At 41.2% G+C, this 27,172-nt stretch overlaps 1 protein-coding gene and 1 long non-coding RNA gene across 7 annotated transcripts in view; one reads left to right on the top strand and one right to left on the bottom strand.

Annotated features, from left to right (window-relative positions):
- TTLL7 (tubulin tyrosine ligase like 7) overlaps positions 1-10,760 on the bottom strand; it is a 104,840-nt gene extending 94,080 nt beyond the window's left edge. For 2 of the 6 annotated variants that reach the window (XM_043490766.1, XM_043490767.1), the window contains exon 1: positions 7,047-7,153. Coding sequence is in view for 2 of the 6 variants with exons in the window: in XM_038414802.2 (XP_038270730.2) it covers positions 10,627-10,638 (12 nt within the window). In the remaining 4 variants the exon portion in view is untranslated. Of the gene's footprint in view, positions 1-7,046; positions 7,154-10,626 lie in introns of those variants that run through there. The other 4 variants (XR_005294620.2, XR_006273731.1, XM_038414802.2 and 1 more) reach the window with 4 other exon arrangements.
- Positions 10,761-19,982: 9,222 nt separating this feature from the next.
- On the top strand, positions 19,983-23,424 carry LOC122455509. Its single transcript, XR_006273732.1, has 2 exons — positions 19,983-20,035; positions 23,315-23,424. It is a non-coding gene; the product is annotated as an uncharacterized LOC122455509 (long non-coding RNA).
- Positions 23,425-27,172: the final 3,748 nt, after the last annotated feature.

The raw sequence follows: 27,172 nt of genomic DNA, 5'->3' as shown, positions 1-27,172 counted from the left end.
CAAGATTCACCAGCCAGATACTACAGAAAATTCTTTCCTGGGTAACTCAGATCCCATCCATCTAATATCCCATCTCAGGGGATTAGTCCTATTTACCCTGAATATTTAAAGATCAATTACTTACCAAAATCACATTATCCCATCATACCATCTCCTCCATAAACTTATCAAGTAGAATCTTAAAGCCAGATAAATCTTTTGCCCCCACTGCTTCCCTTGGAAGGCCATTCCAAAACTTCACTCCTCTGATGGTTAAAAACCTTCATCTGATTTCAAGTCTAAACTTCCTGGTGGCCAGTTTATACCCATTTGTTCTTGTGTCCACATTGGTGCTGAGCTTAAATAATTCCTCTCCCTCTCCTGTATTTATCCTTCTGATATATTTATAGAGAGCAATCATATCTCCCCTCAACCTTCTTTTAGTTAGGCTAAACAAGCCAAGCTCCTTAAGTCTCCTTTCATAAGACAAGTTTTCCATTCCTCGGATCATCCTAGTAGCCCTTCTCTGTACCTGCTCCAGTTTGAATTCATCCGTGTTTTTTTAGAATTAGATGCTTACTATAGGTTACAGAGTAGCAGCCGTGTTAGTCTGTATTCGCAAAAAGAAAAGGAGTATTTGTAGCACCTTAGAGACTAACAAATTTATTAATAATAATTTATTAATAAATAAATAAATTTGTTAGTCTCTAAGGTGCCACAAGTACTCCTTTTCTTTTTACTATAGGTTAGTTCATTATGGCCAATGAACAGAATGGTTAGTAACACTAAAGAGTAAATCAATTCAACAACAAACCATTATTTTAAATAACTGCTGGAACCTGAAGGTATGCCTCTATCTATCTGTTTCCTGACTAGGGACTAAAATGCATTAAGAAGTTATTTCACTTAGCAACTTAATAACCTGCACTTACAGAAAAAAATTGTTTGCAACAGAAATAGGTAATGGAATGTAGCACTGCAGTTTACTGCTATTACTTATATTTTAGAGCTCTCTTTAATTATCCAGGTTCTATAGCTTCTATTATTTGAGGGGAAGAAGATAGATGATTATGCACCTGTTTCCTTAAACTTCTTACACTAATTACTAAACACTGGACCAAAGCCATTCCTTGTGTAACTCCATTTACTAACTTTACTTTCTATAAAAAGTGATCATGTACTCATGTTGATGATAGTGATATTTAACAAAGCACTGTTACAGCATTACATTCTCACTTCAATTTTTGGTGGGTTTTTGTTAACCTTTATTATGTAGCTTCACAATAATCATTATGGTATAAGTTCTTTGGGGGAGAGAAAGTCTTTTTGCTCTGTGTTTGTACAGTGCCTACTACTACGGGCTCCTGATCCATGACTGCAGTTCCTAGGTGTTATCACAGTACAAGTAATTAATAATAATGTTCCATTTTATCTGTTTGCTACGGACAAATCTACAAGTCATAACCTACTGAAGATGGCTGAAACTAAATCAGCCTTTTCTGGTTTACCATTTATTCCATAAGTCATTGAACAAGTAACACAGCTGTGTATCCTACATTTAGGACCACAACAATTATCCCAACCTCAGTCAGTGAAGTAAAGGGTGAACATTCAGAAACATGGCAACAGAAGAAAGCAAAGAAAAAGAATTTTATTTAAAAAAAATTAGAGTAAAAAATACCGTTAGGAAATCTGTTATTCGATATGGAGTGTTTCTTCTCTATGCTACTGGTTCACATCTGGACCAGGTTAACAGTAAGTAAAAAATCATGGCACCTACCAGCTGGTTGTTGATCTCAGTCCATTTCCCAGTCCACACAACTCAGTCCACATCACTTAAACCACCACAAAAATGGATACTAATAAGTGCTCTTTTGGGCATTGTCAGAAGATAGTACAGTACAAAGGATAATGTGCTTGAGAATGACCTAATCTTTTACTCATTAGAAGTGACCTGGGTGGAAGGACATAAGCAAGGCAACATGGGTAGGTGTGTACTGTGGATAAACAGAACTTCAGTATCTCAGGCTGTTAATGTTGTACCTTTTAAGGGGACTATATTTTCTTTAACAGTTTTCTATTTTCCACACAAAAGAGAAAGACAGTCTTCTACTATAGTTTATTTAATATGCTACTTCTTCTTTTCTCCTTTAGTTTCGTGTTGTCTAACAGGTATCCAATTTTTAGTGTCCAACAATAGTAGCAGAGCACAGAAATACAACTGTTTGTGAAAGCTATGTGAAATATTCATATGTAATATGATAGTGCTTTCTTAAAGGAGAAATGTATTCTACCTAAAATTATGGTTTCTCACACTAAGTCACCAATCTAGAGGATACTTCTGAGTCTGGTCTGCCTACATTTCAGACAGAAGTAGCAGCCTGAAGAATTTTGACCCCATGGTCAGTTTGTAGGCAGGAAGTGGTTCAATCCCAGCATCTTCCAAAACCAATATTGTTTGAAACACACATTAAGCTGTGGACAGGTCTGATGCATAACTGAGAGATGAATGGATCACAAACAGTAAGGTGTAATAATATGTTTCTGAAATAAGATGCACTGAACAGTGTTGCCAACTCATGATTTTATCATGGGTCTCAGTATTTGATGCTTAGAGTCCAAACTGCTGGAGCCATGTTATTACGTAAGAATCTCTGTTTCATTTTTTCTTCTCTCCTGCACCTCCTTTTCCCCACCCCTCATTTTATTATGTTAAGAGAAAAGAAAAGTTTCTCACCCTCATAGTTAGAGAGAAAAGCTGGAAAATGTGAACCCATAAGGCTCAAAAAACAAAGCAAAATATAAAAGGACCCAAAATTAATTTTTTTAAATCTTCATTTTTAAGGGAGCTGACTAATGATTTTTCAGTGATTTGTAATTGGAGTAGTAATTGATAATACTGATGTAAGATCACATTATGCTACTGCAGAATGTCTACATTAGGGAGTGCACAGAATTGTAATCAATGTCCTTAATGTAAATAAGGCCAAAGTTGCAACTGAGTCCCTATTTTAAGCACATTTTGCCACATACTGTCCCCTGCCCTCCAAGACCCATTTTTTAAAAAGAAAAAAAATCAGATTCAAAATGAATAAGTTACATTTGGGATCAAGGTGGAATTTTTTTACCTAACTGAAAGAGAATTAAACAAAGGGGTCTCTGTTTTCTGATTTTATCAGAGTACAAAAAAACCCTGCACTAATTAACATAAGAACATAAGAACGGCCATACTGGGTCAGATGAATGGTCTGTCTAGCCCAGTATCCTGTCTTCCAACATTAACCAATTCCAGATGTTTCAAAGGGAGTGAACAGAACAGGGCAATTATCAAGTGATCCATCCCCTGCTGTCCAGTTCCAGCATCTGACAGTCAGCAGCTTAGGGACTCCCATAAAATGGGGTTGCATCACTATACATCTTGGCTCATACCACTGATGCTTTATTTATTTATTTTGCCAACTTTATAGCAGAAAAATGGAAAGGAGAAAGATAAACCTACTTTACTGGACCCTTCTGGTTGAGATCCTGTGAACAAGTCCAAAGATTAGTTAATTACATTCCAATTATAAAACTGATTAATATTGTAACACTAATGTAAAAATAGCTCATGTTTCCAACAAGCTTGAAGGGGGCCACCTAGTGTCTGCAGAAAAAAGGGTGGAGAGCATCCCCATAACATCCCTCTTAAGCTTTGAAGGGAGGGAGGATTAGGGGACCCCAAAGAGCCTCATAATGCTTATGGGGATCCCATTAGCCTCCCAATGCCTGCAGCTTGGATTTTGAAAGGTCCCTTCTACCCTGTCCTCAAACCAGCTTGCTAAGAGTCAAGATTAACATGGAGCTCACAAGCCTCCAAACCTTGTGGTTGGGAAGACCCTGATCAGCCTCTTAAATTTTGACAGATTGGATGCACTTGTACAGGTGTAGTGAACTTCCCTAACATTTTCAGAAATGGGCTCCCAGCATGTGGGCCTCAGGAGGTGCACAGGAATGGAAGGAGCCATGCCCTACCACATTCGCTTTGCTTTCTCAAGTCTCTTCTCCATCCGGGAGACCTAATAAGGTGCCCAAAAAGGGATCGCTTCTCTTGCATAGTTCCCAAGATTATCAGGAGTGGGAGATCCACTCCTACAGATTTCAGGAAGTCAGCAAGCAGGAGAAAAATGAGTCCTCTCTACCTCAATATCTGCTTTCCCTACTCCCATTTTAGGACTATTTAAAAACTAAGGGACTTGCAGACAAAAAAAACCTTTAAGGTAGAGCATACATATACAAGAGTAAATCTCCCTATAATAATGTGGCCATTTGTAAAACCACTCCATTAAAAAGCAAGGAAATTCAAAGTTAAAGCTGGACTTACAAGAAACCCAGACATCTGGAAGCATGGACATACATGGGTATGATACCCAAACTACCTTATCTCTGCCTTTGTAGCAATGCACTTAAAAAACACACACCTAAAAATGTATACTACCTTATCCATCAATAATAGAGACCTTCATCTTATCAGTGATCATAAGAACAAGAATGCCTTATTATTAATCAATGATTGTACCACCTCTGGTCTTTTTTAAGACAACCCACAAGAAAAAGAATACTTTGTTGTTTTTTCAATCAGGAATGTATTCATTCATTCCTTTTTAAGAGGACCCCCAGAGGTCCAAAGCCCTTTGTGTATCCAATTTTACAATAAGAAAAGGAGTACTTGTGGTACCTTAGAGACTAACAAATTTATTTGAGCATCTCTAAGGTGCCACAAGTACTCCTTTTCTTTTTGCAAATACAGACTAACACAGCTGCTACTCTGAAACCTATTTTACAATATAGATTAAATCAAAGATTCACATTTAAAAAGAAATTGTGGCTCAATCCTGGCGACAATAACGACTGGTAGTAAGCACTGCATTCAGTAGTATGCATTAAGCATCCACATCTCATTCTTAATATTTACTATGTCTTTCACCGCTAGCAAATATAAAGATCTTAGAAAAAAAACTTAAATATATAACCGATTACAAGATGATTTATTATCCCACCATTTGTGACTTGTTTATCTTTCTCGGCTTCAGACATGGCCATAGCTTATTCTGTGTTTCCAATTCTAACATTACTGGCTTTGGAAGATGCTGGGAGTCAACCACTTCCTGCCTACTAGTTGAGCATGGGCTCCAAAATTCTTCAGCCTGCTGCCTCTGTCCGCATTTCTAGCAGATTGGACCCTGTAGCATTTTCTAGACTGGTGATGTCCTTATTATTTGTGTTACTTTCTCGCTCAGGAGCCCTAATCCTGAACCAGGACCCCATTGCACTAGCATAGTTATAGGTAAGAACCCATAGTTATAGGTAAGAATACACTTCTTTAAGAAGCATCTAGAATATCTTATATTAATTTCTGAAAACAATTTTATTTCTCTGCTCTGGTATATTTTTCATAGTGCATCATTGTCCTATCCCTGCAAATAATACTTTCAGATGCTGCTTTCATGAACATGAAGTTGCTGAAAGTACCCTTGTTTGCAATGTGGCAGAGACCCTGGTAGAAAACAGCCTTATGTGTTTGTCCTATGAAGTGCTATTTTGAGCCTATTCTATTCCTGTAGGAAACTTTCACCCTGGAAATTAGACAAGGAACAAAGCATCTTGTACAGTCATTCTGCACATTTTGATATATTCTCTAGAATCCATGCTTTCTCCCTCCTTCACAGTCAGGAGATCAGAAATTCCTTCTCAAGGGAAGATAGCCCTTCCAAATAAGTGCTGCTAAGAAATACAGTATCAAGCACTAGTTTTATTATAAGGAGCAACAGTGCCCAAATTAGGTTTTTACTTGGGAAATACATATCAAAGATACACACACAAAAGTCTCACATTTGTTTGGTGGAATCTAATAATATATATTTGAACTCTGTCATCAAATATTTGTATTTAGGTTATCAGGTATATTGCTTAAACTGATGTGCAGTTTAAGACCATATGAATTACAAAAAGAAGCTTTACAGACGACAGATGTTGGTCTACCAGCAGGAAGCTGATAAAGAAGTTCTCTTTCATGTTCATGGATTTCATTTGTTCTAAATTTGAGCATTCACTAAATACTACTGCCAAGAAATGACCCCACCGTAACCTCACCCTTCTCTGCAGAGACCTAGTTGGGCGCTCTAATATAACTTACATACACTATTTTTAAATGGACTTCCATCCATGCACACATCAGTAACGAGTAAATTTTATTCTGAAAACCAGCTGATTTGTTAAAAATACAGTATGCTCACAGACAAAAAGATGTGCTTGCTCATCATTCTTCAGGTGAAATGACAATCCTTATTTGTTCTAACATAAATTATTAAATCAGCTGCATTTATGAAGGTCTTCATAACAGTCTAAACTGACCAGCAGCATTTGCTGCATCCCACTTGGGGCTCAATCCTGAAACCACTACCTGTGCCAATGAGATCAATCATATAAGTCATTCTTTGTGAGAAAAAGGATTACTGGTCGGGGGCCTTCTTTGGAGCATTTTTTATGCAAGTTGTAGTCCAACTCTTAACACAGCCAAATAACAAGAGAGAGAGAGAGAGAGAGAGAGAGAGGAAAAAAACTGAAATAGGCAGAGGCTCCCTCTCCCTTCTCCTCCGCCCCCCAGCAGCCGCAAAGGCCAATATTACACCTCTATGGGGAGAAGACTCCCCTCCACCAGGAGAGAGGGTGAATAAGCACCTTTGACTTTGTGTCCTTTCCGTTTTGGGTAACTGAAAGGGCCCCTTCGGGTGTCCTTCCTCCCCTGGAAGGGCAACGACCTCCACCTCCTCCTCCCCGGGGCTGGCAGGGAATGATGCTGCATCACTCTCAGCAGCTGTTCCGCATCTGGCGTCTCCCTGGGACGCCCATCTCCTCGCAGCAGAGGCTTCGCACCCCTGCGCCTTTGCTACCAAGGGGGAGCTGGGAGGAGGGGACGGTTCAGGGGGTCTCTGGGTAGAACAACCCCACCCGGCTGCTACAGCCGCCCCGCGCTGCGCCCGGGAGGGCAGTGGGGAGGGCCCGGGATTCGCTGGCTTTCTTGCCTGTACCTTGAGGCTGAGGGGTCCCCCCCCCCCGACTCCGGGGCTCTGCAGGGTCGCTGCGCTGCACCAGCCCGCCTGCTCTCGGGCCGGCGTCTGGGGTCCCTCCCCGGCCAGCAGCAGCGGGCGGGGACAAGTGGGCTGCCGGAGCAAACCATTCGCGGGCGAGGGGGAGGCGGAGACGGGCCGGTGGGGGCGCGAGGCAGCCGGCGGCGGCCCCCGGAGGGCGGGCGAGGGCTGCGGAGCGGGCCCGGCGGCCGGGACGTGTCTCAACTCCCCCCCCGCCCCCCGCCGCACCGGCTAGCGGGAGCCCTCGGATCCTGGCGCTGCTGCCCCCTCCTCGGCCCCCCTCCCCCCCCCCCGGGGCTGCTGCAGGCGGCGGCTGCAGGGCTCTCGCCATCAGCGCTCTTCCCGCGGACCCGTGCGCCAAGCAAAGCAACACTGGTCGGGGGTGGGAAAGCTTCCCGTGAGGGTGTGATCGGCCTATGGGTCAGTGGTGCTCACCAAGGGCACGGGGGGGGGGGGGGGTACGCAGGCGATGGAAGGCTCCAGGCAGGATAGGCATGATGTGCCTGTCGACTTTGTGGTTTTACAATCCTTTCCCCGCAATACTTTGTTCCTACTGCCAACGTGCACACTCCCCTGCTTCTAAGAAGGCTGCCGGGTCACTACGAGCCACCGCTGGTCGCAGGCTGCCGACTGGAAGAATTGCAGGCGCCAAGCCCAGTTGGATATGCTGGGGAGACACAGTGAATGCACCAGGTACTATCGCCCGGGGGCCTGGGTCTGAAAGCGGGAGGCTTGTGGAATTCCACCCCAGGAGAGCTAAAGGCACGAGACCTCCGAGGACGCTCCGAGGCAGACCAAGAAAGGGGACAAGTTGCAGCCGGCCCTGCAGCAGTGACAACTTCATCGCTCAGGTGCCCATTTGTAAAACGTATGAGTGTGGTGACAAATTCTTTCGTATTTAGGAGATGCTGAGCTACCATAAGAATGCAGCCATACAAGAATATGCAAGCTAGGTAGACTGGAAATTTAGTGCAAAGAGTTGCCCCTTGATTGCAGGGTGGAAATCAGTACAGGAGTCAGGGGGTAGGAAGGGGGGTGCAATGCTGGAGTGAGGCTGGGTGCTGGATAGGGTCTAGGTTAAAGCAAGACTGGGACAGGACTGGAATGGGCTCAGGCAAGGCTGAGATCGCCTAACTTAGGCCATAGTAGTATATGGGAGACTAGACTTCAAACAAGAAGAACCCTCACAATAAAATTTCTAATGATTTAAGAAAATTATTCGCAAAAAGAAAAGGAGTACTTGTGGCACCTTAGAGACTAACAAATTTTAGTCGTATAGAGTGGAAATCTGTCAACTTCATGAAAAAACTCGTACAGATACAGACAGACATCATCTTCCTCTCTAAATTTTTTTAAATTTGTTAGTCTCTAAGGTGCCACAAGTACTCCTTTTCTTTTTGCGAACACAGACTAACACGGCTGCTACTATGAAAGAAAATTATTGTTGCCCCTTTTGACTTGAGTAGCTATTCAGTGTTTAGGTCTATAAATGGGAGTAGAAATTGATGGTGGAGACTGGTATTTTGTTTGATGCGTTTTTGTTTATTTACTAGGCATGTACAAATCCTACTTCTCTGAACATGGGAGGAACCAAAGGCCAACACAGTAGTTTTTTAGCTTATCACCCCTCATGCCGCTTTAGTCAGCCCAGACCCAAAAGCTCTCTCTGCCTTCTTCCAGGGCCACACCCTGGTTACAGCCTTTCGTTTGGATTTCTTCAGGTTTTTTGTCACTTTCTAGTTCTGTCTTTTACGTTCTCTCTCCCCCTCCTCCCAACAATACTCAGTTCAAGCCCCTCTACCCACACAGTTTAAAACTCCTGGTGAGGTCACATCACTTTTATGTTAGGTGGAGGTTTGTGATTAATTTATCCTTACAGTTATGTTAATTGGCAGGTGTTCTCATATCCATCAGTTTCAATCGGGTTTCAACTCAATCCATAACAAGGTTTCACCTAGATCATAACATTATTCTTGTATTAGAATCTACCTTTGTTTTTGGGATCATAGATTTGCATTACATTACCCAATAAGGCAACACATATTACAGACTAGAGTATAACACCCATATTCTGAATAATTTTCTGCTTCTGAATAACTTTTCCTTTTTACAAAACACCATTATGTAACCTAGACATAGCTCAAAATTACCCTCATGAGCTGGAGCTCTCAGAAATGTAAGTTCTGTATTGCAGATTCTTATGTTCTCTAGCATTGTCTTATCCCCCCAAAATGAAAGATTTCAAAAGCATCATCAAAACCAAAATATTGATTTTGAGCTAAGAACCTGTAACTGAAGTTCAGCCTATAAGAATTCTGTTTTCATAGATATAAAACCCTGGAAATAGTGTATTTAGGAAAGTCACTACACAATCCTAAATATCCACCACAAATGAAGTACTGTAACATGCAGAGTTAATAAACCTGACTCTTATAACCAAGTAGATTTCATTATCACCTTGATTGTTTATACAACAAAAGCAACGACATTTTTTAGGCTTGACAAGGTACATAAGAACGGCCATACCAGGTTAGACCAAAGGTCCATCTAGCCCAGTATCCTGTCTTCTGACAGTGGCCAATGCCAGGTGCCCCAGAGGGAATGAACAGAACCGGTAATCACCAAATGATCCACCCCCTGTCAAGGTATGTCAGACTTGGATGGGAAACTTCCATATTCTATATAGAAAGGTAATCATTTCTTGATATCATAAGAACATGCTCTATTTAGTTCTTTCCTGGTTATCACCAAATACATTTACTGTGAATGATTTAGTTTTATACTTGCAGAATGGATTTGACTTACATCTGTAATTGAAAATCAAAAACTTTATCTGCAAAAGTTGGATACAACGCAGCATTTTTTAAAATTCCTGTTCAGTTGTTCTTGTACTGATGTGCACTAACATTAGCTGCTCACCGGGAAGGGAAATGCTAGTTGCACCTTATTTATCAGGCACAGCAGATGAGAGTATCACTAGTGTTAGTACACTGGAAGATGTGTGTGAAACTGTTTTGATGTGTATTTGAGATTTCAGTTTTATCTGTGCTCTGTACCAGAATCAAAAATGCAATGAAAAGAATAAGTGTATAAGTAATTGGTTAAAGGGCTTTTGATGCATTAATTAAGTTGTGAATTCTAACCCACATTATTGGTTTTATTTAGGCATTTAAAAATACAACTCAAATTTACAAATCTTAGTTAAAATTTGTTGTGTGTTAAACAGAACTATAAGTAAGATTTACATTTTTATAGTGATGAAGATATTGTGAATATCCTGGAACAAAGGGACAAATCCTCAGCTGGTATAATAGAGCTATGTTGATTTATGCTGGCCGGGGATCTGGCCCACAGATGCATAGGAAGGCAAGTTTTATGGAACATGGACCAAACATTTTACATTCCAATGTCTTATTCATGTCTGTGAACAGTGACATAAAAAGGAACCTTGTCTCTGTAAAAGCCTTGACAACAACTTACTCCAAAATCCCATAAAGAAACAATATTTAAGATCAGATACCTTATTTTGCATAACAAGCACGTTTTCTTGATAGCAGAACCTTCTTCACCTTAAAGAATGAGAAAGCAATGTAGAAAATCTTACAAACTTGTCATATAAAAATCTGAAGGAATCAAGCTAATTTTTCTGGCATCGCTCCTGGTGTTTTGCATCTGCTTTGAAAAACAAACAAACAAACAAAAAAACCCACATGATTAAAAGCATGAGAAAAAATGTAATGTTTTTTCTTTGTGTATCACATACTGGCTTTCTATAAAATGGCAAAAATTAATTCTACACAAACCTTTTCCTTTACCAAAAATTTCTAAAGAAAGCCTCAATCTGAAACTGCTGCTAACCTTCCATATCCATTGAAGGTACAAGTGAGCAATTTTGTATAGTAATTGAATGTTTTCTTTCAATATTTTCACACAATTTTGCATTTTCAATATTTTTAAAGAATTGCAGAACGGAAAGGATGTATTTGGTCATCCCGTGCATCTTCCTACCTGTTCAGGATTGGTTCTTACAGTATATTTACTGATGCATTATCCAATATAGTTTTCAATTTCTCAAGCAGTGGAACTTCTGCTACTTCCCTAACCTGATCAATCTTGCTGTAGTATTCATCCTACATAAATCAAAACAATGTACATTTTTAAAAAGTAGAAATTAACTGTTTAGATTTTTCTTTAAAGAGAAATATATTGAATGTAGAGGGGTGAGAAATTTTCATTCCCAAATATCTCTTCAGCTGCTGGAAGAGGGAGATAAGGCATATTCACAATTAATAAAATATAGAATCGTAGGACTGAAAGGGACATTGAGAGGTCTTCTTGTCCAGTCTCCTGTACTCAAGGCAGGACTAAGTATTATCTAGATCATCCCACACATGTGTTTGTCTAAACTGCTCTTAAAAACTGCCAATGACTGAGATTCCACAACCTCCCTGGGCAATTTATTCCTAATGCCCAGCCTAAACTGCCCTTGCTGCAATTTAAGCCCATTGCTTCTTGTTCTGTCCTTTCTAGGCAGTCATTTTCAATTTTGTATGTGTGCAATTGATCGTTCCTGCCTAAATAGAGTACTTTGCATTTGTCATTATTGAATTTCATCCTATTTACTTCTGACCACTTCTCCAGTTTGTCCAGATCATTTTTAATATTAATCCTATCCTCCAAAGCACTTGCAATGCCTCAGAGCTTGGTGTCGTCTGCAAATTTTGTAAGTGTACCCCTTTTTGCCATTATCTAAATCAGGAGTCGGCAACCTATGGCACGTGTGCCAATGATGGCACACGAGCCGATTTTTAATGGCACGCTGCTGCCTGCCGAATCCCAGCCACTGTCCCTGCTCAGCCCACTGCCCCCACACTGGGACCCCAGCAGGCAGCAACGTGCCATTAAAAATCCTGCCCGCCTGGCCCGCTCTTCTTCGTGCCCTCCCCCCACCGGCTGCTGCTGCCGGGCAGGCAAGCTCCCTCCTCCCCCACTTCTTCCCCCAGCGTGCTGCGTTCCTGCCCCTCCTCCTCTCCCTCCCTGCTGCTGATCAGCTGATGGCCCTTGCAAGGGAGGGGGAGAAGCAGAGCGGAGCCTGGAGCCTGCAGCTTGCTCACTGCTCCGGGGAGGAGGCAGAGAAGAGGTGGGGACGGGGCCTTGGGGAAGGGGGGGGTGGAATCAGGGCATATCCCCTCCAGCCCCCTGCCATGAGCCTCTCTGGACAGGGGGCTGGGAGCACCCCCATGACCCCAGCCCCTTGCCCTGACCCCTGAAGTCCCCCACACACACCCCAGCCCCCTGCCCTGATCCCTGCACCCCCCTCACACACACCCAGCCTCCTTCCCTGACCCCTGCACCCCCCCAGGACCCCAGCCCCCACACAAACACAGCTGTTTGGCGGCACTTAGGACTTTCCAGGAGGGAGCGGAGAGGAGCAGGGACGCAGCACGCTCAGGGAGGAGGCGGAGAAGAGGTGGGGCCAGGGGGGATTTGGGGAAGAGGTTGGAATAGGGGCAGGAAGCAGGCGGAGTTGGGGCGGGGACTTTGGGAAGGGGTTGGAATGGGGGCGGGGAAGGGGTGGGGCCTCATGGACTAGACGAGCTGTCTGAGGTATGAAGTTCAGCATGTATGATTCTTTGCTGTGAGTAGTTGGGAAGAATGTTTGTTAAAAGTGGCAACGTATTTTGTATGAATAGTTACTTTAAAAAGTTCCTGCCATTACAGCTATGTTGATAGACTGTTAGTGTAGATCATCATCAGAGTTACTGACCTTTATAAGGAATAGTTACAGGTGTTTATATTTTATTAAAACCCCTCTTTGCATTACAGTTTTAAAAAAGTTGATACATTGACTTTTAATAGCATACTATATTACTCTTCATTTTTTTCATTTTTGACTATACTTTTGTATCGTTGTATGCAAAGGTTTCAGTGATGTGGCCCTCGGGCCAATGTACTAGTCCTCGTGTGGCCCTCGTGGTGATTTGAGTTTGAGATCCCTGATTTAGCGGGTCTAGTGAAGACCCACCAAATCGACAGCAGATCACTCTCCAGTTGACCCCTGTACTCTACCCCCGACGAGAAGAGTAAGGTAAGTCGATGGGAGAGTTTCTCCTGTCAACCCCCCGCGGTGTAGACCCCATGGTAACTTGAGCTAAGGTATGTAGCTGGAGTTACGAAACATAGGTCAACTTACCATGGTAGTGTAGACATAGTCTTAGTGTTGTACTTCTTGCTAATGTAACCAAACATACTCATACAGTAACTTCCATCCAAAGATAACAAAACACTTCACAAACATTAATAAATTAAAACCTCATAACACCAGTGAGGTAGGTATTTTATAGATGGTGAAAATGAAGCACAGAGAGGTTAAATAACTTGTCCAACATCATTAAGGAAGTGTGTGGGAGAAAAAGTAAATGCCTGTGCTCTAGCCACAAAAAAATCCTTCTTGGAAAAGGGAGATGAATCCTACCCTTGCTTTCAGCCATCAGAGAAACTGTGATCAGTTAAAACAATACAAAGCAAAGTTTTAATTAATGAAATATTTGAGCTCTTCCTGGTCTTCAGTTGGGCTGTGAAATACAGCAAGGACCAAAATTCACCAACTTTTTTTGTTTTTTAACTTGGATACAGCCTTCATTATTTTGAATCACTTCTGGACTGCACTGGATATTTGAAATGAAACTCTAACAAAACTTTAACTTATTAACAAACCAAAACAAGGTATTAAATGCCCAGGTATTTCAGTGGGAGTGGAAAATAGGATTGTTTGTTTTTATAAATTGTAAACCAATTTTCTTCTTGAGATAACAGCTGTGTGTACATAATTACTACTGTAAATAAAACATTCCATAAGGAATACCTTTTATGCTGAATTATAACATTCAAAAACCAGTCGGAGAACACTTCAATCTCTCTGGTCACTCAATTACAGACCTAAAAGTGGCAATTCTTCAACAAAAAAACTTCAAAAACAGACTCCAACGAGACACTGCTGAATTGGAAGTAATTTGCAAACTGGGTATAATTAACTTAGGCTTGAATAGAGACTGGGAGTGGATGAGTCATTACACACAGTAAAACTATTTCCCCATGTTTATTCCCCCCCTCCCCACCCCCCTCCCACTGTTCCTCAGATGTTCTTGTCAACTGCTGGAAATGCCCCACCTTGATTATCACTACAAAAGGTTCCCCCCCCCCCCCCCCGCTCTCCTGCTGGTAATAGCTCACCTTAAGTGATCACTCTGGTTACAGTGTGTAGGGTAACACCCATTGTTTCATGTTCTCTATGTATATAAATCTCCCCACTCTATTTTCCACTGAATGCATCCAATGAAGTGAGCTGTAGCTCAAATAAATAAAGCTTAAATAAATGTGTTAGTCTCTAAGGTGCCACAAGTACTTCTTTTCTTTTTGTGAATACAGATTAACACGGCTGCTATTTTGAAACCTGTTTTGTGTTAATATAACTTATTACATACCTTACATATCACTTTTGAATGTAGCCCATTGAGTCACTGGCAGAACCAGGAGTAGAACTGTTCCAGAATTCCACTCCTATGCTCAGGTCACTAGATCATACAGCCCCTCTCCTGATCCTAAGAAATGTTCACAAGTTGAGATCCTAAGGACACTTTTGGATTAATTTATGGTTGGCATGTCTTTTTTTTTTTTTAATAAATCCAGCTTTTAAAATAGTAATTTGACTCTAATATCTTTTGCTTTCATATTGCATACAAAATTCATGCAATAGTTAACTAGTAAATTTGTTTCTGGGAAACTTCAGTTCCTGTTACAATTCTTCACATTTTTTCAAATGCAAAGAATGTCTAATGCTACATAAAAATGAAAAAGCAATTAATTATTTTTTCCTCAGAGGTCTTTCAGTGATGTCTGACATATCTGCTTAAGCAGAATAGCAGTGTGTTCAAGACCATAATCTAAAATCTGGCACGCACAGTTAGCTAACATTCACTGTCAAGGAACTCAAATTCTTCAATTTATTGTCTTATGTAAATGTTCTGCTCATTAAGATGATGGATTTTATAATAATGGACAAAGGCTGGGCGTATGTTGTGATAACTTCCCTATGCAGGTACACCTCCAACTACCTTGCAACAGCTCTGAAAACTTAGTCTTTGGTCTCTTAAGCAATGGTTGCTAGTTGTGCAAAATTGTGTATTGGTGGTTTTGTTTGTTTGATGAAGGCAAACATTTACTAAGGACGAGGATAGGACCATGAAAATCATGCTGTACTTTGTCACTGATTTGCTGCATGGTGATGGACATATCTTTTCCCTTTTCTGCCTCCATTTCCTCATCTATAAAATGGGGATACTTAACTAACTTTGAGGAAGCTGCTTATGTCTGTACGGATCTTTGAAAATGTAAAATGCTGTGTAAATGCTGATATTATTAACTCAATTATTATATCTCTAACTTTTATAATAAGACCCACCCCCACCCATTTAGGAGGAGAAATTGGTGATAGATATTTCTTTAAACAGTTCATTTATGTATAAAAATGTACAAGTCCTGTGTGTCTGAGCACAGAAGGAATCAAATAGCAGGAAACTGCTTCTTCTGTTCACAGCACCAAGAACTCTCTTTTCAGCCTGCACTCGTGTCAAAGTTCCTTCCCCACTCTGAAATCTAGTGTACAGATGTGGGGACCTGCATGAAAACCTCCTAAGCTTATTTTTACCAGCTTAGGTTAAAACTTCCCCAAGGTACAAACTATAATTTCCTTTTTCCCCTTGGACTTTATTGCTGTTACCACCAAACGTCTAACGGATATATAACCGGAAAGAGCCCACTTGGAAACGTCTTTTCCCCCAAAATGCTCCCCAAACCCTACACCCCTTTTCCTGGGGAAGGCTTGATAAAAATCCTCACCAGTTTGCATAGGTGAACATAGATCTAAACCCTTGGATCTTAAGAACAATGAAAAAGCAATCATGTTCTTAAAAGAAGAATTTTAATAGAAGAAAAAGTAAAAGAATCACCTCTGTAAAATCAGGATGGTAAATACCTTACAGGGTAATTAGATTCAAAACATAAAGAATCCCTCTAGGCAAAACCTTAAGTTACAAAAAGACACAAAAAACAGGAATATCCATTCCATTCAGCACAGTTTATTTTCTCAGCCATTTAAACAAACAGAATCTACCGCATATCTTGCTAGATTACTAAGTTCTAAGACTCCATTCCTTTTCTGTTCCCAGCAAAAGCATCACACAGACAGAGAGAGCCTTTGTTTCTCCCCCCCCCCAGCTTTTGAAAGTATCTTGTCTCCTTATTGGTCATTTTGGTCAGGTGCCAGTGAGGTTATCCTAGCTTCTTAACCCTTTACAGGTGAAAGGGTTTTTTCTCTGGCCAGGAGGGATTTTAAAGGTGTTTACCCTTCCCTTTATATTTATGACAACTCATGAAACCTCTCCCCAGTTTCTCCTAAGGTCCTACCCCATGCTTTCAGCTGCTCCTTCACGCTGTCTCACTCCTTGGTTCTCTGTGTTTGTGCCCACACTCACTAGCCCAAACCTCCTAGGCAAATTCATATAACGCTTTTCTCTTAGGTGGCAGCTTTTAATTAATTTATCCCTCCAGTTATGTTAATAGATAGGTGAAGCTCCACCCATCAATCTCAGTGAGTTTTTTAGCTTGCCCTATAACAAGGTTTCACCCAGATCATAACTGTAATATCCTAAGATGCAGGGTGTGGCTGCAGAGGCCAAAGTTCATTTCTCCTCCATTTTAGGAGGCAGGATTTTGGACTGCAAGCGGGCAGAACAAACTGTGGCTAGTTGAAGCTCACAGCAGTATCTTTGCTGTTATGTAATGTTAGCTCCAATTATTTTTTAAAGTAAAAGCAGTTCATAGTCTAAGAATGACAGAGGCCAGTTTTTAAACCTTACTACAGCCCCGTTACTCTGCTCCACTGGCATGAAGGGGACAGTGCATCTCCTTGTGGAATTCTCCAGGCACAAGTTCTACATACGCATATGTGGACATGAACTATCTGTCTTTTCAGCCTCTAACACTAAGGAGTGCTGGGGGCGGGGGGGCAGAACTGCACTCCAGAAAACTTTGGGCAACAGAAGTACACAGGCTTCCCTGTACATGGCTGTAAATTAGAGTAACTTCTGGGGCTGCTGTAAGGGTGTACCTACACTTCAGAGACTGTAGTAGCATAGCTATGCTGGCATATTCCCACAGTGTAGACATAGTCTACACCAACAGAGGGTTTTTTCCTTCAGTGTAAGAACACCACCTCCCTGAACGAAGTTCGGCCATGTCAATACCACAAGGACAGTAACATCAGTACAGCACTATCATATGCCAACATAACTGCATACTGTACACGTAGCCTACAGTGACAGAAGGGGTTTCTTGGTCACTCTAGGATCATCTCCCTGAGCTATGGTAGCTAGGCCAAGAGAAGCATTCTTCCCCTGGCCTAGTTGCATCTACACTGGGGTTAGGTTGGCATAGGACAGCACGCAAGATAGGGGTTTTTCATACCCCTAAGCACCATAGCTATGTTGACCTAAGTTGTACATCAGGAATTTCTGGTTTTCAAACAGATAAACATAAGGCCAATTCACAGGAAAACTCAGACCGTCCAAATATAGCAAATAATTTCTTAGTATCTTTATAGGAAGCTCATTTAAAAAAAGGACATTTCTGTAGCGTCAAAAAGAACATGAAATGAATTGCTATCAGTCGTAAGGTTATGAAGAATTTGGCATTTAGTCTATATTATTCAAGCAAAGTGAGCTGTTTCCTTAAAAGTATCACATGTAATACAATAAAATGATTCTATGAAAAATGGTGAAAATGTGTTATTTTTATTTAGCAGCACTAGGGGGTGGTAGTGGAATAGCATGTATTCTCTGTTTTAAAGCATCCTTATTTTGAGAAGCTATTTTATAAAATAGTTTGGTAGCCTTTGCTGTTATGATTAGGATTTTCAGAATGATTTTAAAGCCCATTTTTAAAGAGATAATATGGAAGTCTTTAAGTAACATTGCAATGACTGTAATTTTTTTGATATCTTCCTACTATACCCAAGAGTCAGTAATAATTTTCAGTAAACTCTCTATTCCGTAAATAGCTAACTTTTTCACAGTTTTATTTAAGACAATAAAACCATTGTTTGGAGATGTCAGTAAAGAGTGAAATGTAGTTATGGTATACTGTAACACAGTAGCTTGTTATATAATACAACAGAAAATGATAAATATAATATATTTAATTATTCAGTGTCTTTCATCCCAAAGGATCTCAGAAAGGAGCATATGTCCCAACATTTCCAAAGCTATCTACCACATGCTGCAGAGAGGAGCAAAATATAGCAGGAAAGGCTCCAGACATACAGAAGGCAAACAGCTGCTTCATTGTATACTCTGGCCTCAGATACTGCAAAGGCCCTTCTGCTCCAGTTGCATATACCTGTGGGAATGCAGAATAGCCACTCTGTGGCTTAATTCCTGGGAGATCAGCTGAATTTCAAGGCAGAAATCCACTCTGAGATTACTTATAGAACCAGCAGTAAGTTCTCCTCCATGCTGTCTACCCCTGTGGAAGAAGGCGGGAGATAGGCAATGACAGCACAGTTCCGGTAGGGGTTTGAGCTGCTGGTCAGAGGGAAGGGGAGGGTTGTCAGTGGATGGTTCAGAATCTACAGACAGAGTGGATTTTGAGTTCCCTTCAAATATCCTCCCCCTCAAAGGCTGCACATCTATCCATCCCCACATAGGGCTAAACTGTTCCTCCCTATGGGCTGTTTAATTTTATGAAAGAGAATTCACAGGGCTTTGGATGCAGGTATTACCCTCTAACAAATTTATCTAAGGAAAGATACCATGTGACCCCCTTATACATACACTACCACAGAAATGCAGCCACCAAAAGATACACGGAACATTGCACAAAAGTTGGTGGTGGGGAACATTTTTGGAAAATAACACTAGGAAAACCTCTACTTTTTATAAAAGTGCCATGGGATTATCGGTGTCTATACAGAGCAGACAAGACTTAGCATTTTAAAGTTACATCTAAAAGAAACACAGAGTGTGATTCATCCTATGCTTGTACTTTAGGCCGGATTCTGATTTGGTTGTCTTTTACCCTGTAAGAAGGTCCTTTGGTGGGCTGGGCATCCTAGTGGTTAGCACACACCCAGTAATGAAGGCAGTGAGAGGGGAGCCTGGCCCTGCCTGCTCCACTGGGCTGCTACCTGGAGTACTAGAAGGTCAGCAGCATTTGGCCTCTGGGGGGGGCCTCTGAGTTACTCTGCCTAGGTCATTTCTACCACTGCTTTCCTTCCTCAGCTTCGGGTCCCAGAGTTCAAGATCCTGATGAAAGGAGAGCAGCAGAATACAGACCCTGGACTTCCAAAAAGCAGACTTTGACTCCACCAGGGAACTGGTGGGCAGGATCCCCTGGGAGGCTAATACGAAGGGGAAAGGAGTCCAGGAGAGCTGGCTGTATTTTAAAGAAGCCTTCTTGAGGGCACAGGAACAAACCATCCCAATGTGCAGAAAGAATAGCAAATATGGCAGGCTACATCTTGGCTTAACAGTGAAATCTTTGGTGAGCTTAAATATAAAAAGGAAGCTTACCAGAAGTGGACAGATGACTAGGGAGGAGTATAAAGATATTGTTTGAGCGTGCAGGGATGTAATCAGGAAGGCAAAAGCACAATTGGAGTTGCAGCTAGCAAGGGATGTGAAGGGTAATGAAAAGGCTTTCTATGGGTATGTTAGCAACAAGAAGAAGGTCAAGGAAGTGTGGGACCTTACTAAATGAGGGAGGCAACCTAGTGACAGATGATGTGGAAAAAGCTGAAGTAATCAATGCTTTTTTTTTTTGGTCCCCTTGGTCTTCACAGACTGCTGCACTGGGCAAAATAGTATGGGGAGGAGGTGAGCAGCCCTCAGGGGTGAAAGAATAAGTTAAAGAGAATTTAGAAAAGCTGGATGTGGGGCTGGATACAATGCATCCATGGGTGCTGAGGGAATTGGCTGATGTGATTGCAGAGCCATTGGCCATTATCTTTGAAAATTCGTGGTGGGTGGGGGAGGTCCTGGATGATTGGAAAAAATCAAATCTAGTGCCCTTCTTTAAAAAAGGGAAGAAGGAGATTCTGGGGAACTATAGATTGGTCAGCCTCAGCTCTGTCGCCAGAAAAATCATGCCGCGGGTCCTCAAGGAATCCATTTTGAAGCACTTGGAGAGGAAGGTGATCAGGAAGAGTCAACATGGATTCACCAAGGGCAAGTCATGTCTGGCCAACCTGATTGCCCTCTGTGATGAGACTACTGGCTCTGTGGATATGGGGCAAGCGATGGATGTGATATACCTTGACTTTAGCAAAGCTTTTGATAAGGTCTTCCACAGTATTCTTCCCAGCAAGTTATAGTCCATTCATCCATTCCATTCTTTAAGGAGGATAGAAAGCTGGCTAGATTGGGCTCAATGGGTTGTGATGAACAGCTCAACGTCTAGTTGGGCATTCTGCTTGATACCGCCTTCCCAGGGGTAGGTCCTGGGGCTGATTTTGTTCAACATCTTTATTAATGATCTGGATGATGGGATGAATTGCACCTCAGCAAGTTTGCAGATGACACTAAGCTGGGGGGAAAGGTAGATATGCTGGATGGTAGGGATAGGATCCAGCATGATCAGACAAATTGGAGGATTGGGCTAAAAGAAATCTGATGAAGTTCAACAAGGACAAGTGCAGAGTCCTGCACTCAGGACGGAAGAATCCCATGCACTGCTATAGGCTGGGGACCGACTGGCTAAGCGGCAGTTCTGCAGAAAAGGACCTGGGGAGTACAGTGGACGAGAAGCTGGATATGAGTCAGCACTGTGCCCTTGTTGCCAAGAAGGCCAACGGCATATTGGGCTGCATTAGTAGGAGCATTGCCAGCAGATCTAGGGAAGTGATTATTCCGCTCTATTTGGCACTGGTGAGGCCACATCTGGAGTACTGTGTCCAGTTTTGGGCCCCCCACTACAGAAAGGATATGGACAAAGTGGAGAGAGCCCAGCGGAGGGCAAGAAAAATTATTAGGGGGCTGGGGCACATGATTTATGAGGAGAGGCTGAGGGAACTGGGCTTATTTAGTCTGCAGAAGAGAAGAATGAGGGGGGATTTGATAGCAGCCTTCAACTACCTGAAGGGGGGTTCCAAAGAGCATGCAGCTAGGCTGTTCTCTGTGGGGACAGATGACAGAACAAGGACCAATGGTCTCAAGTTGCAGTGAAGGAGGTCTAGATTGGATATTAGGAAAAACTATTTCACTAGGAGGGTGGTGAAGCACTGGAATGGGTTACCTAGGGAGATGGTGGAATCTCCATCCTTAGAGATTTTTAAGGCTTGGCTTGACAGAGCCCTGGCTGGGATGATTTAGTTGGGGTTGGTCCTGCTTTTGAGCAGAGGGTTGGACTAGATGACCTCCTGAGGTCTTTTCCAACCCTAATCTTCTATGATTCTAAGTCAGGACACCTTTTATGCCAGTCACTTAACAAATGTATGAAATGCATCCGATGAAGTGAGCTGTAGCTCACGAAAGCTTATGCTCTAATAAATTTGTTAGTCTCTAAGGTGCCACAAGTACTCCTTTTCTTTTAACAAATGTATAGTACACAATGGAATTTACAATCTGGAAGAGTTACATCAATAAAGGATTTACAAAAAAACCCTCAATCTAATTTATAAATATTTTATGTGCAACATTTAATAAATTGCACTTGTAAATGAATAATGAATTAATAAAAACAGCAAAATTAAAATAGTGTGTTTAAGAGAGAGCTGTATAGCTAGCTGTATAGCTTCAGAAGTTATAGTTTTACTTAGTTGGAATATTTTTACCTGTGTAAAAATCAACTGTAAGAAAAGGGGATTAGGGTGTGTGTAAGCTAACATAAAGGGTCCTTTGTCATAGTGCTTGTACCTTAAGCATCTAGACCAAAGTTGTCTCTCTGACAGGAAAGGGCTCAAGGGGTTTTGGAGCATGAAGAAGAAAACTGAGAGGTTCCCTTCACTGAGCTTTGTTTAAATGGAGGGAAAGGTTGGGTTTTTCCTCCTGCAGAATAGCCAGTAGTTCTTCACCAGAATTAACTTTTAGGAGGAATTCCTCAAGGGTGGGTGGGACTGGAGGACAAATCACATGGCTAAAGCTAAAGATACATCTGAGGGTATGTCTTCACTACCTGCTGGATCGGCGGGCAGCGATCGATCCAATGGGGATCGATTTATCCCTTCTAGTCTAGACATGATAGATCGACCCCCAAGCGCTCTCCCATCAACTCCTGTACTCCAGGGCTGTGAGAGGCGCAGGCAGAGTCGATGGGGGAGCGGCAGCAGTTGACTTGCTGTGGTGAAGATGCCACTAAGTCAATCTAAGTACGTCAACTTCAGCTACATGAATAATGTAGCTGAAGTTGCATAACTGAGATCGATTTCTTTCCCCCTGCCCCCAGTGTAGACCAGGGCTGAGTGTTTTGTTGGATCAGAACCAGCATGTTTAGCACCAGGCAGGATCAAGCCCTTAATAATACAGAAAAACTTTTCTTCTCCCTTTGAACAATTTTGCTCGTTCATACATAATGTGTGTTTAAAGGAGGTTTCAGCAGCCAAAGCAAAGTAGAAGTTCAAAGTAAACTTGAAATTCAACTGGCTAACTCACTTAACCGAGATCAGAGAGGAGCATTTGGCCTTATTCTGCATTTCTTATGAGCAGATCTCCCATTGATGATAATGGGAGATCTGTAAATATAGGAAGAAGAGGCTATCAGATTCAAAATCCACAAAAATAATAATAATATTTAATGATCATCTTTCTGAAGCATCTACTAAGCATTCCCAGAGAAAGAATAACAGATTAGATGGACCATTCATCTGATGCAGAATGACATTTCCTATAATCCCATCTGAAAGGAGAATTTTGCCCTAAAATATCAAGAACAATAATGGCTAAATGTTTCAGTAATTGTGGCATGATGATACAATAGCACACAAGGATATCACAGTCATGCTCTTTCTAGATCTAAAGGACCAAAGGTGATGAGGAATCTGGAGATTTGTCCCAGCAAGACCAAGTTTTGAAACATTTTTCCTCTAGTTAGTTCTTAATGCCTCTATTGTTACTGACTAATATCACAAAAGTATCATTTATTTTTACTGTTATTTGTAGATGCCTCCAATGACCATGTTGTACCTTGTACCTAAGATGTGAAGAGGCTCTTCCACTTCTCTCCAAGCCCTTCTCTAACAGGAAACAATAAAATCATACTCTCAGAATGACATCAGCAGGGTGAATAGTCATTTTCAATGCTGTTCCTTTCCTAGTTAAAACAATTTAATTTAAAGTAATTTGGAACCAAATATACATTAATTTATAAGTATGAATAGCATAGCAATATAGAAAATAAAATGAGGATTTTGCCTAAAAATACAATGTGTATATATATATATCACATGTAAAAACCCAGAAACATAAAACAAGGTATTGCAAGAGAAAGTCAAAGCAGTCCAAAAAATTATACAGCCTCTTAGTACAGGTGTATACTCACAGTTGACTCAATCAGTCCTGAAATGACCTAACCTTTTCCATCAGGTTCAGTTCCCAGCTTTTTAAAAGACCATATATTGTTTCACTGATGTTTACAGGAGTTGTCCTGGGCAACCAAATAGAACACAGAGATTTAAAGGGGCCACATCTGGCCTATTAGTTATATTCTCCCATATCACATGCAAAAGTTCATTTTACTGGGTGACCTATTTGTGTAGAATTGTATAAGTGATGCAGAAAAATCCTTTGTTGATTTCATGACATTATATATAAATATACAAAATCTCTTGCTGTGAACTACGGAACACGCTGAATGTCAAACCGTATAGGAGAATTTTAAATTATTTTTCCTTGTAATTGTCAATGTTTCTTTTGCATTCAGGAAGAAATATCATCACCCTTTAGTGACAAAGGTTTGCATATGAATCCAGGGAACTCATTCAGGAATAAGGCCCCATTATTATTGCTGGGGAACGTACATACACATATTAAAAGATTGTGCCTGGCCCAACAATCCTATGAATTATTCCGCACTGAGCTCCCAAGAACTCAATAGAGGACTGAGACCTGATACAGAGACAGAATGGCCTTGAACCTCTGGCAGATTCCTGAGATCCACAGGTCCTGAGGGCAAAACCCTGTTTGCTCTGTGGTGCCAGGCCACATCCACAAACTAAAAATTTACCCAAACAAATTGCCCCCCTTTTCACAGCCCAACCACCTGTTTTTCTGTGGAAGGGGCAGTCCCTCTAGATTAGAGGGATGGATTTATGACACAAAATTGAAAGGGTTTAGCTGGTGACGGGGCAGATGATAATCCATGCACATCCAATAGCATCTTCAATGTGTTAGAGAAAGAGAATTAATTTTTTTTTCATGGTGACTTGGCTCCATTTCCATTTCTCTGCATTCTCTTGCTCCCTGATTCTGCTGGCTTCTTCTTGTCTCCTTTTTCCAGTCACCTTCTATTTTATTCAGGTTCTCATAACACTCTCACCATGGTGTCTTTGCATGTCCATGTAGCCAAATCCTTATTGCTGCATTATTAACCATCTCTTCCTGATCATTCCCTGTTTGTGTCCTCCATTAGGGGATCTTATTTCTGTCACCGCACTTTCTTCAGTTCTTTCCTTCTCTCTCCACTCTCCAGTTACAACTTGCAATTTGTAACTGCTATGCTCAACTGCCATAGACCCTTCCAGAACCTGCTGCTTCCAGTAATTTGTCTGACTTTGAGATTTAGAGATGAAAAGACACTGTATGGATACTAAGTATGTTTATGGATTATATTATTATTTTAGTATTCACCTGCTAAAGAGTCATGACTCCAAACGTTCTGTTCCCTATCTTGATACTGGACATCAGGGGAAAATATCACTCCATATGTACCCTGATTATATATAGTCTTTTCAACCCATAGATAATACTGAAACCTGGCATCCTGCTTCAGTTCCCGATAAATGCTACCGAATGGCAGAAGGAATGATTGAGACCAAAAGAATGGCCATATTAGGTCAGACCAATGGTCCATCTAGCCCAGTATCCTGACAGTAGCCAATGACAGGTGCTTCAGAAGGAATGAACAGACCAGACAATCATCAAGTGATTCATTGTGTTGTCCACTCCTGGCAAGCAGAGGCTAGCAACACTCAGAGCATGGGGTTGCATCTCTGACCCTCTTGACTAATGGTCATTGATGGACCTATTCCTCAGGTACTTATCTAGTTCATTTTTGAACCTTGTTATAGTTTTTGCCTTCACAAAATCGCTTGGCAATGAGTTCCATATGTTGACTGTGCATTGTGTGAAGTACTTCCTTTTATCTGTTTTAAACCTTCTGCCTATTAATTTCATTGTGAATCCCTGGTTCTTGTGTTATGTAAAGAAGTAAATAACAATTCCTTATTCACTTTCTCCACATCAGTCATGGTTTTATAGGCCTCTATCATATCCGCTCTTAGTCATCTCTTTTCCAAACTGAGAAGTCCCAGTCTTATAATATCTCTTCATAGAGAACCTAACCCACTTAGCATAGATGCACAGAGCAAAGATTTTAAGAGTGGCTGCTTGGAATAAAGGGGAAAGAATGCTTCTGGGAAGTCAGAGCTCTATAATGAGGGAGAAATCCTCATCCCGTTGAAATCAATGAGAGTGTAGTGTGGGACAGGATATTGAATGGAGACAAAAGAAGAGTATAGCAAAGCAGTGAGCCAGGTGGATAAGTCACTCAGTCAAAAAAGCTAACAATGTTAGGAGCCATTAGGAAAGGGATCGATTATAAAACAGAAAATATCATAATGTCACTGTATAAATCTATGGTATGCCCTCACCTCAAATACTGCATGCAGTTCTGTTCATCCGTCTCAAAAAAGATATATTAGAATTGGAAAGAGTACAGAGGAGCAACAAAATGATTACGGGGTATGGAACAGTTTCTATATGAGGAGAGATTAAAAAGACTGGGACTGTTCACCTTAGAAAAGAGACAACTAAAGGGGGTGGTATGACAAAGGTTTATAAAATAATGAATGACATGGAGAAAAGGTATTGTTTACGCCTTCAGATAACACAAGAACACAAGAACCAAGGGTCATACAATGATATTAATAGGCTGCAAGTTTAAAACAAACCAAAGGAAGTACTTCATACAACACACAGTCAACCTATAGAACTTGTTGCCATGGGATGTTATGAAGGCCAAAAATATATCTGAGTTCAAAAAAGAATAGATAAACTCATGGAGGAAAGGTCCATCAATGCCTATTAGCCAAAATGGTCAGAGATGTCACCCATGCTCCTGGTGTCCCTAAATCTCTGATTGCAAGAAGCTGGGACAAGACAACAGGGGATGGATCACTTCATAAAATTGCCCTGGTCTGTTCATTCCCTCTGAAGCATCTGGCATTGGCTACTGTCGGAAGACAGGATATTGGGCTAGATGGACCATTGGTCTCACGTACTATGGCCATTTTTATGTTCTTAAATAAAAGCAAAATGACGAAAAGTAAACTAAGTAAGTTTTCCATTTTTGTTTTTCCAAGCGGGATACATTTAATGTTTCTTTCCTACCTACAAATTGGTTCTTACTGCTTGCTTCTTCCCAGGAATAACATCCAGACTCCAGGATGCCCATGTATCAGTAAGAGAAAGTTAGTTTCCTTGCCTATAATTTTTATTTCTCATAATGGAGGGCATTCCCTAGTCTGGACTTCACTATATAACCAAACATTCCTGATAAAATTATAATGTTATGACTTTCGTTCTATTAATCCTATAGTCTATAATTATTTTATTCATGTTTTCTACTTGGCTGTGCTTTTTAAGAAATAGAAGTAATCTCCTGAGTCAAAAGCTGGGCTGCAACATTCCAGAAGAGGGAATCTGAATTTAAAAAAGGAAGGAAAGAAGGACAAAGTCAAGCTGTCTCCTGTGTGTGGGGAAACAGGAGTAATGTCCTGACTACTGGATGAGCTCCACTAT

The sequence above is a fragment of the Dermochelys coriacea genome, chromosome 8 (genome assembly GCF_009764565.3).
Source record: "Dermochelys coriacea isolate rDerCor1 chromosome 8, rDerCor1.pri.v4, whole genome shotgun sequence".
Taxonomy (NCBI): Eukaryota; Metazoa; Chordata; order Testudines; family Dermochelyidae; genus Dermochelys; species Dermochelys coriacea.
Note: the sequence above shows the minus strand (reverse complement) of the source record. Positions and strands in the feature narration are given on the sequence as shown.